The sequence below is a fragment of the Sardina pilchardus genome, chromosome 10 (assembly GCF_963854185.1).
Source record: "Sardina pilchardus chromosome 10, fSarPil1.1, whole genome shotgun sequence".
Taxonomy (NCBI): domain Eukaryota; kingdom Metazoa; phylum Chordata; class Actinopteri; order Clupeiformes; family Clupeidae; genus Sardina; species Sardina pilchardus.
The window spans coordinates 34,857,960-34,878,099 of record NC_085003.1 but is presented as its reverse complement, the minus strand read 5'-3'; the positions used below and the strand labels follow the sequence as shown (position 1 = coordinate 34,878,099).

The 20,140-nt window shown below is 41.4% G+C and overlaps 2 protein-coding genes across 2 annotated transcripts in view; one reads left to right on the top strand and one right to left on the bottom strand.

The window, feature by feature from the left end:
- Positions 1-6,273: 6,273 nt before the first annotated feature.
- On the top strand, positions 6,274-7,503 carry LOC134093491 (relaxin-3 receptor 1-like). Its single transcript, XM_062546541.1, has one exon. It carries the CDS (start codon positions 6,274-6,276, stop codon positions 7,501-7,503), a length of 1,230 nt encoding a protein of 409 aa, XP_062402525.1.
- Positions 7,504-12,122: 4,619 nt separating this feature from the next.
- LOC134093956 (calmodulin-like protein 4) overlaps positions 12,123-20,140 on the bottom strand; it is a 28,849-nt gene continuing 20,831 nt past the window's right edge. The window contains exons 3-5 of the mRNA XM_062547292.1: positions 16,574-16,714; positions 12,920-13,108; positions 12,123-12,612 (exon numbers count right to left, since the gene is read on the bottom strand). Of these exons, the coding sequence (XP_062403276.1) occupies positions 12,506-12,612; positions 12,920-13,108; positions 16,574-16,714 (437 nt within the window). The 3' untranslated portion in view covers positions 12,123-12,505. The remainder of the gene's footprint in view (positions 12,613-12,919; positions 13,109-16,573; positions 16,715-20,140) is intronic.

The following is a 20,140-nucleotide window of genomic DNA, read 5'->3' as shown; positions in this document are numbered from 1 at the left end:
TTGGCTGGGTCTCAGAGGAGACAGATGGGATGTCATGCCTACCTGCCGCTCGCTGGACTGCCATCTTGTTTGCAGGTTGTCAGATAAAGACTAGATGAGTTAACAAGTGTACAGTACACGTGTACAGTAGTGCAACCCAAACACAGTAGTTAGTTGTGGCAGAGCCACGCCAATAGAGCTCTGGGGTTTCTTACTGAAGGTGTATTTGTACATGTGAACATACATAAACAGGCTTACAATGCTTTTAATTCAATTCAATCAATGGATTTAACAAACAACACTCATATATTTGTGTCTGGTGGAGGTTGAAGCTGCCAACCCTCTCACAGTTTATTGGTGTGGGAGAGGGCGTGGAGCCCCCAAAAAATGAATGTATCTCACTCTGCTCTTGTTAAGGGTTTAGGAGGGCTGAGGTCTTGTTGTGTTTCTTTAAGGGTTTAGGAGGGCTGTGGAGACACGGCAGAAAATGACTCTGTTTTTCAATCGTGTCCTGTTATGCTGTCTTTAAAGGGATATTCCACCATTTGGGGAATAACACTCATTTTCCACCTCCCCTCGAGTTAAACAATTGATTTTTACTTTCCTCCAGTTCATCCAGCCGTTCTCTGAATCATACTAACAGCACTAACACCCATACTAACAGCACTAACACACACACACACACACACACACACACACACACACACACACACACACACACACACACATACTAACAGCACTAACACACACACACACACACACACACACACACACACATTCTAACAGCACTAACACCCATACTAACAGAACACACACATACTAACAGCACTAACACACCCATACTAACAGAACACACACATACTAACAGCACTAACACACACATACTAACAGCACTAACACCCATACTAACAGCACTAACACACACACACACACACACACACACACACACACACACACATTCTAACAGCACTAACACCCATACCAACAGCACTAACACCCATACTAACAGAACACATCCATATTAACAGCACTAACACACACATACTAACAGCACTAACACGCCCATACTAACAGCACTAACACATCCATACTAACAGCACTAACACATCCATATTAACAGAACACACCCATACTAACAGCACTAACACACCCATACTAACAGCACTAACACACCCATACTAACAGAACACACCCATACTAACAGCACTAACACATCCATATTAACAGAACACACCCACACTAACAGCACTAACACACCCATACTAACAGAGCACACCCATACTAACAGCACTAACACACACATACTAACAGAGCACACCCATACTAACCACACTAACACACACATACTAACAGCACTAACAGGACCATACTAACAGCACTAACACACCCATACCAACAGCACTAACACCCATACTAACAGAGCACACCCATACTAACAGCACTAACACACCCATACTAACAGAACACACCCATACTAACAGCACTAACACACACATACTAACAGAACACACCCATACTAACAGAGCACACCCATACTAACAGCACTAACACACCCATACTAACAGAACACACCCATACCAACAGCACTAACACCCATACTAACAGAACACACCCATACTAACAGCACTAACACATCCATACTAACAGCACTAACACATCCATACTAACAGCACACACCCATACCAACAGCACTAACACATCCATATTAACAGAACACACCCATACTAACAGCACTAACACCCATACTAACAGAACACACCCATACTAACAGCACTAACACCCATACTAACAGCACTAACACACCCATACTAACAGCACTAACACACCCATACTAACAGCACTAACACATCCATATTAACAGAACACACCCATACTAACAGAACACACCCATACTAACAGCACTAACACACCCATACTAACAGAACACACCCATACTAACAGCACTAACACATCCATATTAACAGAACACACCCATACTAACAGAACACACCCATACTAACAGCACTAACACACCCATACTAACAGAACACACCCATACTAACAGCACTAACACCCATACTAACAGCACTAACACACCCATACTAACAGCACTAACACATCCATATTAACAGAACACACCCATACTAACAGCACTAACACACCCATACTAACAGAGCACACCCATACTAACAGCACTAACACATCCATATTAACAGAACACACCCATACTAACAGAACACACCCATACTAACAGCACTAACACACCCATATTAACAGAACACACCCATACTAACAGCACTAACACACCCATACTAACAGAGCACACCCATACCAACAGCACTAACACACCCATACTAACAGAGCACACCCATACTAACAGAACACACCCATACTAACAGCACTAACACATCCATACTAACAGCACTAACACACACATACTAACAGAACACACCCATACCAACAGCACTAACACCCATACTAACAGAACACACCCATACTAACAGCACTAACACATCCATACTAACAGCACTAACACATCCATACTAACAGCACTAACACACCCATACTAACAGAACACACCCATACCAACAGCACTAACACCCATACTAACAGAACACACCCATACTAACAGCACTAACACACCCATACTAACAGAACACACCCATACTAACAGCACTAACACCCATACTAACAGCACTAACACATCAATACTAACAGCACTAACACCCATACTAACAGAACACACCCATACTAACAGCACTAACACATCCATATTAACAGAACACACCCATACTAACAGCACTAACACCCATACTAACAGCACTAACACACACATACTAACAGCACTAACACATCCATATTAACAGAACACACACATACTAACAGCACTAACACCCATACTAACAGCACTAACACACCTATACTAACAGTGCACAACCATACTAACCACACTAACACATCAATACTAACAGCACTAACACACCCATACTAACAGAACACACCCATACTACAAGAGCACACCCATACTAACAGCACTAACACACCCATACTAACAGAGCACATCAATACTAACAGCACTAACACACACATACTAACAGCACTAACAGGCCCATACTAACAGCACTAACACACCAATACTAACAGAACACACCTATACTAACAGTGCACAACCATACTAACCACACTAACACATCAATACTAACAGAACACACCCATACTAACAACACTAACATACTCATACCAGAGATGGCAGTGTTTCCCACACATAGACAAATTTGTGGCGATGCGCCACAGATTAAGCACCGGCCGCCACATATTGCGTTTCGTTATTCTTTATTTATTTATTTATTTTGCGCTATTGAAACGCTATTGAAAAACACGCAGCATTCGTTAAGCTGAATTTCCTTTCCTTGCGCTCCCTCTCTGTCACTCACGCGTCTGTCTCTCATACACACACACAGGCACACACACAGCCCATCCCCTCTGTGCACACCGTCTATCTCCATGAAAACCAACAAGATCATCCCTGGAAGCGTGGTCGGTGTTCGCAATGATGCACCCGACGCTGCTCGGGTAGAAGCATAAAGTTCTCCCGCAACTTTTGTAGACTATGCGTGCAACTTAATGACCAAACAGTAGAAATAAACTCATTCTCCTTGGCCCGCTCTCGTGCCGTGCGTGCTCAATGGATACCCGCATTTAATCCAAATAAAACATTCACAATCGTGAACGCATTGACGCACAGAACTAGCTAAATTACTGTAAAATTCGGTTAGCATCATTAGTAGGCTATGCTGCAGACATTTGATTAAAACTCTTGCATTCAAGTTGACTGACCATCTCAATACCAATGTTTTCAACTCCAAGACTTAAAAGGGCCTGCAAGGAGAAAAAGTATTAGCTTACCTTGAAACTTAAAGAGTCACTGCACCCTAAAATATGTTTTTTGAGCTGTTGATTGATTGAAAATACTCATAAGTGGTGAACTGTACTATTACCAGGGTTAATATTGACAAAAATCGTGTTTCTCGACAAAAGTAACATTTCGTCTGATTTTGTATTGGAGATATTGCTCTCCGCGCATACTACAGTTTGAGACATGCCATGGCATGTTGGTCCAAAATACTATTGGAATGCTGACGTTGTCCTGCACTTCTAGTCCGACACTACGTCACCGGGTCGTTACAAATTAGGACTGAAACGCCCCAACACCTGCTGCCCTGATTAGCCTACCTGTGATAAGCCATGTCTGCAGCACTCATTCCCAGATTGACACAAAATCACCATGGTTGATTGGTTGCAGCAGTGCTGCACTCTCTCTCCAAATTTCAGAACGTCTCGCCCATTTTGAAAGCCGTTTTCAGAAATGTGAAGTGGGTGGAGTTATGGGGTGAAGTGACTCTTTAAACACATGTGGGGAAACTGAACAGTCCAACCAGTAGAGTATGATAAGCTTAGCCTGCTATAATTGTTTACAATATTTTGAGGCTGACAGCTGAATTTAAGAAATGGAGTTGTAATATGAATAGTAGGCTATAATCTGCATAAAGTTTGCTGTTATGAATATCAGAAATGTCAGTATATAGAATGTAAATAATTACATAATGTGTGTGTGTTTCAAATAAAAACATCATTTACATTATATGAAAGGAGAGCGATAAAAAGGCCATGAAAAATATGGGTGCACCCCCCGTACCCCCCCGTCGGACATGAGGCGGCCACCACACATTGCCTTCTAATCTGTGGGAAACACTGGATGGGAGTAATAAGTCTCAAGCAAGTCTCAAGTCGTTTTTGTGAGGGTCGAGTCAAGTCAAGTCAAGTCATAGCTTAGGTCAAGCAAGTCACAAGTCAAGTCATAGAAATATAATAAGCTGGAAGTCAACCGTCTTAAAACTTGAAGAGACTGCAGTTTTATGTAGCCCTCCTTTGCACAAAAGGGCTAACAAATAGAGGAAGGGGATATAAGGCTAAAGAATAATTATAAATACTCACTAGGACCAACATGATCAGAATTACTAGGAACGACCACAAACACACACACACACACACACACACACACACACCTTGTCTATAATCAAATTTTCCTGTTCCTGAATCAGAAATTAGAATTCTATAATTCTATACTATATAATATTCAGAACTTTCTATCTAGACAAATGTCGACCATACGTTACGCCAAATTTTATGCTGACTAACCCCTCACTCACCCCTAAAGCCTGTGTCTGTTCTCACCCCTATAGCCTGCGTCTGTTCTGCACCTGTTCTCACCCCTATAGCCTGCGTCTGTTCTGCGCCTGTTCTCACCCCTATAGCCTGCGTCTGTTCTGCGCCTGTTCTCACCCCTATAGCCTGCGTCTGTTCTTACCCCTATAGCTTGCGTCTGTTCTCACCCCTATAGTCTGCGTCTGCTCTCACCCCTATAGCTTGCGTCTGTTCTCACCCCTATAGTCTGCGTCTGTTCTCACCCCTATAGTCTGCGTCTGTTCTCACCCCTATAGCCTGCGTCTGTTCTGCGCCTGTTCTCACCCCTATAGTCTGCGTCTGTTCTCACCCCTATAGCTTGCGTATGTTTTGTTTGTGTTTCGAGTAGCAGCTTGGCGATGGTGGCTATGGCTACGCAGCTATTGCTTGCTATGATGTCAGACCAATCTAGAGGGCTAAAAAGTGACGAAAGCAATATGAATAGCCTCAAGAACAATATCATCAGAAAGTTTAGGTGGAAGTTGTTTGGAAGCCAAGAGGCTGTAGACTAAATTTGCCAGCTTAATTTATATGGATACCAGTATATTAAATATATTTTATCTATCTGTCTCATCTGTGTTAATATCAATCGCCATGTAATATGGAAATGTGCTCATCAGTCCAACTGACTGCATAATACAAAGTAGGAGCCCTGTCCCGTAGGCACACACACATTTATAGTGGGGGCACATTTGTATCTGTCAATAATTCAGTAATAGCCTACAAACCATCTTTGCTGTACTGTTTTCCGATCACTGCACATACATATCACTGAATAACAAGTCAATTTTGAAAACTGAAAACAATGTTTGAGAGGGGGGGAGGGGGGCGGGTGAGAGAGAGATATCCCCACCTTCTGCTAAGAAGATCGCTGGCCAATCGCGCCTTAGAAGCTGGTGTTGCGCGTCCACTAGTTTAGGGAAGCCCGGGACGAACTTGGCAGTTGAGGGAACATCGATTGTACAACAGAGCAGCGGGTAGACATGGCCCAACGCAGTATGCTATGGACTCCGAGTATTCATCGTGCTAAGTCTCCGTGTGACCCTGAATTTGATTTACGTCAGCAATGCAATGGGTGACGCTCCATTCGTTCACAGCGTGGTGCTTCTGAAAGCGTCTGGATTTGGCTTCTTATCCGAGAGAATGGGAGAATATTTAAACCACACTGGAATATCCTTCAACCTGTCCGACACAGACTTGGACCGGTTCAGCGGTCTGGGGGACATTAATGTGACGGCTGACGGTAGTCCTGTGAGGATCCTGATCTCCATAGTCTACTCTGTCGTGTGCGCGGTGGGCTTAGTAGGGAATTTATTGGTCTTTTTCCTGATGAAGGTTCGTCAAGGGAGGAAAAGGTCAACAATCAACTTCTTCATTCTCAACCTGGCTGTGACAGACTTCTTTTTTGTTTTAACTTTACCTTTTTGGGCCGTGGATAACGCCCTGGACTTCAGCTGGCCGTTTGGAAACGTTATGTGTAAGATTATTCTGTCGGTGACAATCATGAATATGTATGCCAGCGTGTTCTTTCTCACGGCCATGAGCGTGACGAGGTACTGGTCAGTCGCCTCAGCACTGAAGGACAGCACACGGCACATAACCTGCTCCGTGAAGTGGGTGAGCGCGCTTCTCTGGGTGTCCGCCACTGTAGCCACGGCACCTACCGTTTTCTTTGCCACCGTTAACAACATCGCCGGGGAGAAGTTATGCCTTCTCAAATTCCCTGAGGGCTATCACTGGCTTGCTCTGTATCATCTTCAGAAAGTCATCGTAGCATTTGTTTTCCCCATGCTGATAGTCTCCATTTGCTACGCACTACTTCTACGTTTCATCCGTTTGCGAAGCATGAACAACAATCATCCCGAACGAAGGTCCAGAGTCACCAGATCTGTCACTATCGTCGTGCTCTCCTTCTTCCTTTGCTGGATGCCGAATCAGGCTATAACTTTATGGGGAGTTTTGGTCAAAGTCAACCTGGTTCATTTTGATAAAGCCTATTATATGGTCCACGCATACATATTTCCTGTGACTGTTTGCCTTGCACATGCCAATAGTTGTTTAAACCCAGTTTTATATTGTCTTATGAGAAGAGAGTTTCGGAAAATGCTTAAGGACTTATTCTGGAGGATATCGTCACCTACGGTGTCGAAAAGCTGTCACATTCGACCATTTTCTGCCACTCTGAAAGCTAATAACGGCCATACTCAAGCGAGTATCCCGTTAAATGTTATTGAAACCGAGCAGTGCGGGCTATCCGTAGAGAGCGGCCGGTACGACGCGCATTCTTCCGCCAACAGCTGACGGCAGTGCGACCACCAGCGCGCAACGCTAAGCGGATCAGACGCGCCCGTTTTGATGGAAACTGTCACGACAGTCGCACCTCAAGTTCATACACCAATAGCACAGGTTTACTGGAAATGGTGAATTAATCACTTGCATAAGATAAAAAAAGACCTGAACTTCAGCTGAAATGTAGGCTATTGCACAAATCTTTGCATGACAATTCAGTGCCTCGTTTGAATGTTATAAAAACGAAAATGCTACAAACCCAGAGACCAGTTATGCTCTGGCCTAGAGCAATATTGGACCATTTTATCTAAACTACAAAATAATGGCATCTATGATAAACCATCTATAGTGGTTGAGCTGAGATCTTTCTTTTGTGGAATTAGTTCAGTAGTACTGAATGCAGCTCCATGACTGCAGCGTATTATGGGCTGGCTTCCTTCAGCTGCCTCAAGTGCCTCGGTGGATCTCATCAGCTGAACTCAGTAAGCACGCAGGTGCATGTAATCACAGGCCTCGTGGACTGTAAAAGGTAATAAAGTTTGTGTTGTTTGGAGCTAGCGGTCGCATCTGATTACTAGATTACACATTGCATTATCAGTGGGATGGACTACTTTAGTCTCTCATACATCTGTGCACATACATACACACACACACACACACACACACACACACACACACACACACACACACACAAGCGCACACACATGTGCACATACACAAGCACACTGCACACACACATGCACACACAAGCGCACATACACAAGCACACAGGCGCACACTCAAGCACACACACACATGCGGATCTGTAAATTTGCAACATTTACAAGTGACTGTAAAAGTGAATGTAGCATCTGTAGTGCAAAGGGCATAGTGGGGAAACCATGACAACCCAGTTACCACAACAACCCAGACCACGGGGCAGTTACCACAACAACCCAGACCACTGAGTCATAGAGTTCTTAGGGCAGTCACCGACTTTATAGTTTACAGTTATAGCACACCTCAACATACCAGATCACCTCATAGGAGTGTGTGTGTGTGTGTGTTAGGGGTGGTAAGATTGATGTGAGATACGTGTGTGTGTATGTGTGAGAGTGTGTGTATGTATGTGTGTATTAGGGGTGGTAAGATTCACAGATATTGGTATGACCATTTATGATGCGGTTGCATCAATGGCAAAAGTGTGCATTGGTTAAAAGGCTACTCAACGCTATGGCTACGCTTATGAGAATTCCCCTTGTATTCACACCAAGTTGGCCTACTATAACTTCACAACTCTGTATCCCATTAACTACATGACAGTAGGCTATTTCCCTTGTATTCACACCAAGTTGGTCTACTATAACTTCACAACTCTGGATCCCATTAACTACATGACAGTAGGCTATTTACAATTTTCTGTAAAGTTGGTGAACATGTTATCAAAATGAGTTTAATGCAGATGTAGAACAGGTTACCGTAGTATATCTTCGTTCTTAGTTGTTCATCAATAATATAATAGTATGATCTATAGTGCTTCATCAATAATATAATAATATGATCTATAATCATAATTCTCCACACTGTTTTTTTTTGTGTGAAAACTCATAGACCAGTTGCACATTTTCATTTTGTTATTTGTCATCATGTAGGACTGCTACTTACACGTGATGCCTGGGACGCATCAGTAGATGGTGTTCCACGTGTGTGTCGGATGGTGGGGTACACGAGTGGAGTCAGGATGTAGCTGGTGGGGTACACGAGTGGAGTCAGGGTGTAGGTGGTGGGGTACACGAGTGGAGTCAGGGTGTAGGTGGTGGGGTACACGAGCAGAGTCAGGATGTAGCTGGTGGGGTACACGAGTTGAGTCAGGATGTAGCTGGTGGGGTACACGAGCGGAGTCAGGATGTAGGTGCTGGTATGCAGAGGTGGAAAAGTCCAGCTTCAGAGAGTAAAAGTCCAATCATGTATTGGTTCCATCTGTGCACTCAACACAGGTGATCTCACTAATTAGCTGCTCTGCCTGGCTCAAGAGTGGGGCTAATTAGAATCAGCTGAGGGGCTGCACAGATATGTGGTAGGACTTTTACTTCCTGAAGATGGACTTTTCCACCTCTGCTGGTATGTGGGGAAAACGCGTGGGAAGTGCTGCTTTAGATCTAGCTGCTGATGTGTTACAAAGGTGGGAAAGCAAGTTGATCTACCACTGCTTTCAGCCTCGGCTACTTGTCTATCCCAGCAACGACCATAGCTTCTGAGCGTGCCTTTAGCACAACGGGGGAGATTGTTACAGGCCAAAGCAGTGTTCATCCTGATTCATATTTCCCTCACGGGATCAAAAAGACTATATAATTATACTTATTCCTAAACAAAACCTGAAAAAGCGGGCTATGTGGTGGGCTATGTTCTTCTACGTGTTTTAGTATGCTACTGTATGGTCATACCTGAACACTGTGTTCTTCTACATGTTTCAGTACGCTAATGTATGGTCATACCTGCACAGTATGGAGCAATACATACTCTTCCTACAGTACACTACCGTATGGTCATACTTGCACACTACGTTCTTCTACAGTACATGCCTCAGTACGCCACGGTATGGTCATACTTGCACACTACAGTACATGCCTCAGTACGCCACGGTATGGTCATACTTGCACACTACAGTACATGCCTCAGTACGCTACCGTATGGTCATACTTGCACACTACGTTCATCTACAGTACATGCCTCAGTACGCTACGGATGGTCCTACCAGCGCAGCACACTATGGAGCAATATGTACAGCACTCTCCCTACAGGAGCTTTTCCATCCTATCCTATGAAGGGTTTAGAGCGCACCAGCAGTGCATATTGGAAACCACAAGATGGCAGTATAATGGATATTTAAAGATAAAGATAAGATAAGATAAAGATCAAATCTCTCAGCTAGAAGACTGGATTATCACACACAATGCACAGTACACTTTGAATTTATTTGTTTTCACCAAACCACTACAGTTACAGAGAAGGCACACATATAAAACTAGAGAATGTAACTCCAAGGACATTACGAGTGCATGAACATTTTTAAAACAGTTGTGGGTAGAGGAAACAGTTGAATAGGATATGTAGTCTTAAGAGAGTTGTGGGTAGAGGAAACAGTTGAATAGGAAATGTAGTCTTAAGAGAGCCAGAAAGCCTGAGACAGGGGCTCCGTTCGAATCGGAAGGCAGCTGCCTACTGCCTCCCTCCCTAAATAGGGAGTTCTCTCACTAGACATGACTTTAGAATAAATGCGTCTTTTAAAAATGAGCCTTGCACTCTAGAATCTTTGGTTAACAGTATGGTATGACGTTAGCGAAAGCCTGACGTTAAACTAACCTAGAAAATGTAATTCCATGGAAGGAATTACCATTGCATGTAAATGCAAAAAGGTTGCTGTGTAAAACATTGTATTAGGCCTATAGTTAAAAAGACAACATAGGCTATGTATGACACAGAAGCATAGATAAATAACAATAACTCAATTCCAATTCCACTGAAATTACTTGGAAACTCACATATAAAAAGTGATTTATGAAAATGCATCAACACATTATTATTAGTATTTTGGAAAACAACTCTTCATTTATTAGAATTTAAAAGACTGAAATTAAGTTGCCAACTTCAAACGAGTTGCAAGCGCTTTAGTAGTCTACTGAAGTTCACCTACAGTGAAACAACTGGTAGCTTACATAGCCTACATATCTACACTTTAATGCAGGTTAAAAGTATATTGGAATACGGAATGCAATGAGTAGACGTAACAATTGATCTTTGCCGCCAAGCGTCTCAACGTTAACTCTATGGGAGTTTTTAATTATTTTATATAAATATCTCAAAAAGTATGAAGTTCACAAATGTGAAAAATACAATCATCAAATCTCCGTTACAAGACCTTTGAATGAGTTTGAATGACGTCAAACGGTTCAGTGGTTTTAGCGTCATTAACCGTTGATTTTGGTCGGAAGAATAATAAGAAGAACAGTGATAACAGTACATTGCATTTACATGCAATGTAATTAGCCTACGTCAGCTAGCAGGCTAACGGTATAAAATAGTTTCACTGGCAGCTAATATATCAGACCAGGCGTTATTTGTGGGTACAACAATGGTATAACCAGATAGTAAATAGTTTATTTTCAATCTACTGTCTACAAATCCAAGCTAAATAACATCACACAAATGAGACTTCAACAGATTCAGCAGTCATTTACCGATATCGGCAGCCATGTTTGTTTTGTGGCCGCAAAGGATTAAGGGTAGAAGGCAGCTTGAAGTGTACATCGATGCTGCCTTCAAATTTGACCGTTATTCAGGAAATCTAAGATATCTTAGAAGGCAGCGAACATCGTTTTTTCGGTTTCGAACGGCCTTCGCTGCCTTGCTCTCTAGTTAGATATCTTGGAAGGCAGCAGTTTTTCCCGATTCGAACGGAGCCAGAGAGTTGCTGTCAGGTGGCTTTGAACACCTGGCATAAGATTCTAATTGCTTAACGACTATATTGTGATATCATAATCACAATGTTAAGTCTATGGGGAAATTTTAATAGTTTTTATTTAATTCATGGGTTTCATCAGGTCCCTTTCCACAGGTGTATAAAATCAAGCACCTTAATTATCAATGCAGACTGCATGGTGCTTGATTAATACACCTGTGGAAAGGGACCTGATGAAACCCATGAATAGTTCAAAAAGTATAAAAGTTACAAAGTTGAAAAATACATAGCTCAAGTCACCTAAGTAAGACCTACGCAGTTTCTACGTTAAACGGTTGAAGCTGAATTAGATGCACAAAAAGCGTTAGAAGAATAATATCAGAACCTATAATAATAATAATAATATAACAGATAACAGTAGCACTCTAACTAAATGTATATGTCCCATAACTATGAGACCATGTATATATCCCATAACTGTGAGAACATGCCTACATACATGTATATAACTAAATGTATATGTCCCATAACTATGAGAACATGTAAGTGTATAATTCTCTCGGGGCTCAGCTTTTCTCAGCGTTTGCTGGATGGCAGGGGTGGGTGGGCCATGGTTCTGGCGAACTCCTCATAGTGGATGAAGCCATCTGAAGCCACTCCTGCAGTCCTGAACAGCTCATCCACTGGAGTAGGACACACACACACACACACACACACGGTCAGTCAATCAACATCACCAAACACACACACACACACACACACACACACACACACACACACACACCACACACACACACACACACACACACACACACACACACACATACGCTCACTCAATCAACATCAAACACAAAGCGCACAGACAAATCAATGCACAGCACACAACATTAAAACACCCCCGTCATCATCATCATCATCATCATCATCATCATCATCATGCACTCAGGTCCTTTGGGGAAATCCTGGGAAGTGTGTGTGTGAGTGACTTACCCTCCTGATGAGTTAGTTTCTCCCCCAAACTAGTGAGTTTGGCTCGGAGTTCGGCGGCAGGGATGTAGCCCCGCCTCTGTCTGTCAATCATCCTCATGGCCTCCAGGATCTCAGCGCTCGGCTCCTCCTGCTGCTGCTGCCGGTGCATGATGCTCAGGAACGTGGAGAAGTCCAGCTCGCCATTCCTGTCTACGGACCGAGGACAACATATAACTGACACCGGCACTCAACATATAGCTGACCTCAGCTCACCATTCCTGTCTACGGACCAAGGACAGCCACAGCACTCAACATATAGCCAACCTCAGCCACAGCACTCAACATATAGCTGACCTCAGCTCACCATTCCTGTCTACGGACCAAGGACAGCCACAGCACTCAACATATAGCTGACCTCAGCCACAGCACTCAACATATAGATAGATAGATAGATAGATACTTTATTGATCCCCAAGGGGAAATTCAAGAATATAGCCAACCTCAGCCACAGCACTCAACATATAGCTGACCTCAGCACTCAACATACAGCCAACACCACAGCACTCAACATATAGCTGACCTCAGCACTCAACATATTGCCAACACCACAGCACTCAACATATAGCTGACCTCAGCCACAGCACTCAACATATAGCTGACCTCAGCACTCAACATACAGCCAACACCACAGCACTCAACATATAGCTGACCTCAGCACTCAACATATTGCCAACACCACAGCACTCAACATATAGCTGACCTCAGCCACAGCACTCAACATATAGCTGACCTCAGCACTCAACATACAGCCAACACCACAGCACTCAACATATAGCTGACCTCAGCACTCAACATATAGCTGACCTCAGCCACAGCACTCAACATATAGCCAACACCACAGCACTCAACATATAGCTGACCTCAGCACTCAACATATACAGTAGCTGACCTCAGCCACAGTACTCAATATATAGCTGACCTCAGCACTCAACATATAGCCAACACCACAGCACTCAATATATAGCTGACCTCAGCACTCAACATATAGCCAACACCACAGCACTCAATATATAGCTGACCTCAGCCACAGCACTCAACATATAGCTGACCTCAGCCACAGCACTCAACATACAGCCAACACCACAGCACTCAACATATAGATAGATAGATAGATAGATAGATAGATAGATAGATAGATAGATAGATTGATACTTTATTGATCCCCAAGGGGAAATTCAAGTCATATAGCCGACACCAGAGCAAATAACAGACAGACGCAGCGCTCAACAGACAGCAGACGTATACAGGGACAGACAGACGGACAGATGGACACAGGACCAGAGAGACAGTAAAACATACTGAAGCCGTTTTCGAACAATTTGCCTGTTTTACTGTGGTCAAGTCTGAGATTTGCATATGAAAAAGCCCATTTCTGGTTCACGGTAACCATGCACCAAACTCCGCTCATTCAACAAAGCCAAGGAGAAAACGGTTTCCCAGGTATAGAGTGTTTAAAGCGTTAGGGAGTAGTTTAGTAGAGTAGAGTAGAGTAGTGTAGTATAGTTTTTAAAGCGTTATAGAGTAGTTTAGTAGAGTAGTAGAGTGTGAAACATTAAGGAGTAGTTTAGTACAGTGGAGTTGAGTAGAGTAGTGTAGTATAGAGTAGAGTGTGTAAGCATTAATGAGTAGTTTAGTACAGTAGAGTTGAGTAGAGTAGTGTAGTATAGAGTAGAGTGTAAGCATTAAGGAGTAGTTTAGTACAGTAGAGTTTAGTACAGTGGAGTTGAGTAGTAGTGTTCAAAATGAGAAGGTGTGCGCCCGTGACAGCGAGCAAATGGGTCTGAGTGCATCCAATCCCGTGCACCCAGGGTTCTCTTAGCGCTCATGGGGTGCACGTGAACAGAGAATGAACCCCGGACACAACAGTCGACCGCAACCCTGACTCGTGTTATTCACCATAATTGGAGTTACAGAACTTTCAAAGATTATCTGTCATTTTCCGTGCGTCCCTTCGATTGTAAGTTTCTTGTTACTATGTATGTCCAGCAATAATCTGTTAGCTGTTATTAGATGTGTTAGTCAGTAGGCCGGGCAGGAGGAATTTGTGTTAGCTTGTAATTTGTTTAGTTTACCGCTGCACGGAAGCAATTATATTTGGTAAAAAGGAGGAAAGGATTAAGGTTGCCGCTCTCCTTGAAACAAAAGGATTGAAAGCAAAGGATACTGTTAAAAATCTCGGTGTATTAATCGACAGTGATCTAAATTTCAACAGTCACATGAAAATGATAACTAAATCAGCTTTTTATCACCTCAAAAATATTGCCAAACTGAGAGGGCTAATGTCAAAACATGACTTAGAAAAACTCATTCATGCATTTATCTCTAGCAGGGTTGATTACTGCAATGGGCTTTTCACAGGCCTTCCTAAAAAGACTATCAAACAGCTTCAGATGATTCAAAATGCAGCAGCTAGGGTTCTCACAAAAACAAAAAGAACTGAGCACATTACTCCAATTCTTAAATCTCTGCACTGGCTTCCAGTATGTCACAGAGTTGACTTTAAAACACTACTAATTGTTTATAAATCAGTAAATGGAGCAGGACCTAAATACCTATCAGACATGTTTCAGCAGTACACACCTTCTCGTCCTCTGAGGTCTCAGGAGAAAAACCTCTTAGTAAAGCCTGCTGTTAGAACTAAACATGGCGAAGCAGCTTTTAGCTGCTATGCGGCTCAGCTTTGGAACCAACTTTCTGATGACATTAAAAAGGCCCCAACTGCAGCCTGTTTTAAATCTAGACTTAAGACCAAATTGTTCTCAGATGCTTTCTGCTAACTGTCTCTTAATTACTCCATCTGGAGTCTTTTATGTTAATTATTCCTTATTGATTTGATCTTGATTTATGCTTTGTTTTTATTTTCTATTATGATCTTTTTATTATTATTATTATTATTATTATTATTATTACTATTACTCTTTGCCCATCTATGCTTTTATCTGCTATAATTACTGTTTGGTTTTTGTTTATGTAAAGCACATTGAATGACCTCTGTGTATGAAATGTGCTATATAAATAAACTTGACTTGACTTGACTTGACTTTAAGCGCTCCACATTTCATTCTTTCTGATAGAAGTATCAGCTTAGGCAAAGTGACATTGTGTATTAATTGTGTATATTACACCTTGTTCTTGTCGTGGTGTATATTTACCTATTTGTGCATTTATGTTCGTTTGTGTTTGCTTAGAAACCACGGCTACACAGCGTTACTGATTCACCGCTCCTGCATGAGTGGCACGTGTGTGTGTGTGTGTGTGTGTGTGTGCGCGCGTGAGCACAATAAATCTTCATTGAGGAATTCGGCATCATTCCGTTCTTACCGGACTCCCTGTAGTGATTGCTGTCATCACAATCAGCTATCCAACCATTAATACAGTCCTTCACATAGTTCATTTCAATTCCAATAATACCAATTTTACAAGTAGAGTGTTTAAGCATTAAGGAGTAGTTTAGTACAGTAGAGTTGAGTAGAGTAGTGTAGTATAGAGTAGAGTGTGTAAGCATTAAGGAGTAGTTTAGTACAGTAGAGTTGAGTAGAGTAGTGTAGTATAGAGTGTGTAAGGAGTAGTTTAGTACAGTAGGGTTGAGTAGTAGAGTGTTTGCTGAACTGTTACCGATTCTCTGGATCTGCAAGTGTCGGTCCACTTCACTGAAGGTGGGGCTGGTTCCCAGACTCCTCATCACAGTCAGCAGGTCTTTGGCCTTGATACGGCCATGACACTTTTTGTCATACAGGGAGAAGCACTCTTTGAACTCTGAGAAAGCAGAATGTTCACATGTACTCATGACATTAGGGTAAGATCTGCATGCATTCCTAACTGACAATAGGGTTGCAGCCTTTTTTAAAGACCAAGATTGATGCTCAGCATCCTGATCAAGAAATATATCAAATGTCATGTTTCTTCGAATTTCATTTGATCTCTTATTCTACTCCCTTAGATTCCAAAAAGGTATGCAAAATGCAACGTACAACATGTGCACTGTTTTTATACTTTCATAGCGCTGAAGCCCATTGATGTTTAGCCATCCTAGCATATGAAAATGGTCACTAAGCTAGACAAATTCTGTGGACGTGGTGTCAACTGGGCAAGCTCACAATAATGAGCTCGGTCATTTCCACATCAGACTGACCAGATTTAGTAATCTGCCTGCTTTCTCCGCTCATTTCGCTCAGTGGCTACAGCTGACAGAGGAGCTAGTTAGTTTTCACATTAATGACTTAACACAAAGGAGATATTTTTTTACAAAAAACTACAAGTAAAAACGGTTTGTGTGGCAGGGCACCTTTTTGTACTTCACCACTTCTCGAATCACTATCATTGGCGTACAACAGATTGCAACCGTGCATTTAAAAAATAAAAATAAAAAACAGTTAATGCAAACTGCACTGCATAGTGGATTAACTGCAAAAGCACACATCTTAACATTCTAATGAGTTATAGCTTGTATATTATAGTATTTCTTTGTTTTCATTAGGCAATTGATCATTGATATGGTATTGATATTTTTGTGTATTATTACAGTGCATGAAAATGCACTGTACTGTTCTTCCTAGTCTTCAACTTCTTCTTATTATTACAGTGCATGAAAATGCACTGTACTGTTATCCCTAGGCTTCTTCTTCTACTACTTCTTATTATAGTGCATGAAAATGCACTATACTGTTCTTCCAAAGTATTCTTATTACAGTGCATGAAAATGCACTGTACTGTTCTTCCTAGTCTTCTTATTACAGTGCATGCAAATGCACTGTACTGTTCTTCCTAGGCTTCTTATAGTTATTATTATTCCGCTTACCACTTTTTCTAACCGCAATTTCTCTTCAACCGTTTCACTTAGAAACTTCATTCAAACTTTGTAACGTAGGTATTCTAATGGATCGGGTTGCTATGACTTTTCAACTTTGTAACTTTTATACTTTTTGAACTATTAAATAAAAACTATTCAAAATTTCCCCATAGACTTAACATTGGCCTCTATGACATCACAATCAGGTCGTTGAGCAATTAGAATCTTATGCCAGGTGGCCAGCCCCACCTGCAGCAGCCCTCTCTCTCTCAGGCTTTAAGCATACAATCGCTCTGTGAAGACTACATATCCTGTTAACTGTTTCCTCTTTCCACAACTGTTTCAAAATAAAAGTCCTCACTGCAATAATACACTATTAAATAATTTAACCACTGAAACTACTCAACTATTTAACTGTTCAACCATTCCAACTGTCAGTTATCAACTATGCCTCCAGTCAACTAAATGAAACCTCCATGTACCTAGCAACCAACATAGCAACCATTAAAACTAAGCGTTTTTGACAGTTTCCATAGCAACCAACATGATTATACTACAGTAACTTCTTTATTCCTGATAGTGGGCACCATGGATACCCTAGCAACTACTGTTTCAAAATAAAAGTCCTCACTAGCAAGTTAGCATTGTTAGCATGGTTAGCATAGTTAGCATTGTTAGCATAGTTAGCATTTTTAGCATAACTGCTAAAAATGATTAGCTAAGTTAGCTAATCAACCTGGTTAGCATTGTTAACATAGTTAGCATTGTTAGCATTTTTAGCACAACTGCTAAAATGATTAGCTAAGTTAGCTGATCAACATGGTTAGCATTGTTAACATAGTTAGCAATGTTAACATAGTTAGCATTTTTAGCATTACTGCTAGAAATCATCAGCTAAGTTAACTTATCAACCTGGTTAGCATTGTTAGCATAGTCAAAATTTTAGAATACCTGTTAGAAATCCTGTTAAGTTAGAACAGGAATGTTTAAGCTTTAATATGTCTACCTTAACACCATCAACTATCTTTAAACTATGCAACCACCATGTTTACCCTAGCTACACCTTAGTAGCCATATCTACATTTTTTTGCATTTTCATGCACTGGTAATTCCTTGGAATTGCATTTCTAGTTATTATTTTCTTTATTATTATTCCGCTGACAGCTTTTTCTAACCGCAATTTCTCTTCAACCGTTTAACTTAGAAACTTCATTCAAACTTTGTAACGTAGGTATTCTAATGGATCGGGTTGCTATGACTTTTCAACTTTGTAACTTTTATACTTTTTGAACTATAAATTAAAAACTATTAAAAATTTTCCCATAGACTTAACATTGGCCTCTATGACATCACAATCGGGTCGTTGAGCAATTAGAATCTTATGCCAGGTGGCCAGCCCCACCTGCAGCAGCCCTCTCTCTCTCAGGCTTTAAGCATACAATCTCTCTGTGAAGACTACATATCCTGTTAACTGTTTCCTCTGTCCACAACTGTTTCAAAATAAAAGTCCTCACTGCAATAATACACTATTAAATCATTTAACCACTGAAACTACTCAACTATTTAACTGTTCAACCATTCCAACTGTCATTTATCATCAACTATGCCTCCAGTCAACTAAATGAATCCTCCATGTACCTAGCAACCAACATAGCAACCATTAAAATTAAACGTTTTTGACAGTTTCCATAGCAACCAACATGATTATACTACAGTAACTTCTTTATTCTTGATAGTGGGCACCATGGATACCCTAGCAACTACTGTTTCAAAATAAAAGTCCTCACTAGCAAGTTAGCATTGTTAGCATGGTTAGCACAGTTAGCATTGTTAACATAGTTAACATTTTTAGCATAACTGCTAAAAATGATTAGCTAAGTTAGCTCATCAACCTGGTTAGCATTGTTAGCATAGTTAGCATTGTTAACATAGTTAGCATTTTTAGCACAACTGCTAAAATGATTAGCTAAGTTAGCTAATCAACGTGGTTAGCATAGTTAACATAGTTAGCAATGTTAGCATAGTTAGCATTTTTTAGCATTACTGCTAGAAATCATCAGCTAAGTTAACTTATCAACCTGGTTAGCATTGTTAGCATAGTTAACATTTTAGAATACCTGTTAGAAATTATTAGTTAAGTTAGAACAGGAATGTTTAAGCTTTAAAATGTCTACCTTAACACTATCAACTCTCTTTAAACTATGCAACCACCATGTTTACCCTAGCTACACCTTAGTAGCCATATCTACATTTGTTTGCATTTTCATGCACTGGTAATTCCTTGGAATTGCATTTCTAGTTATTATTCCACTACTTCTAACGCACGCAATTCAGCTTGAACCGTTTAACGTAGAAACTTCATTCAAACGTTGTTGCGTAGGTCTTGCTCATGC

Bases quoted from the DNA above. Each gene is read 5' to 3' on its own strand.
- LOC134093491 (XM_062546541.1), top strand. From the start codon at position 6,274: ATGGGTGACGCTCCATTCGTTCACAGCGTGGTGCTTCTGAAAGCGTCT.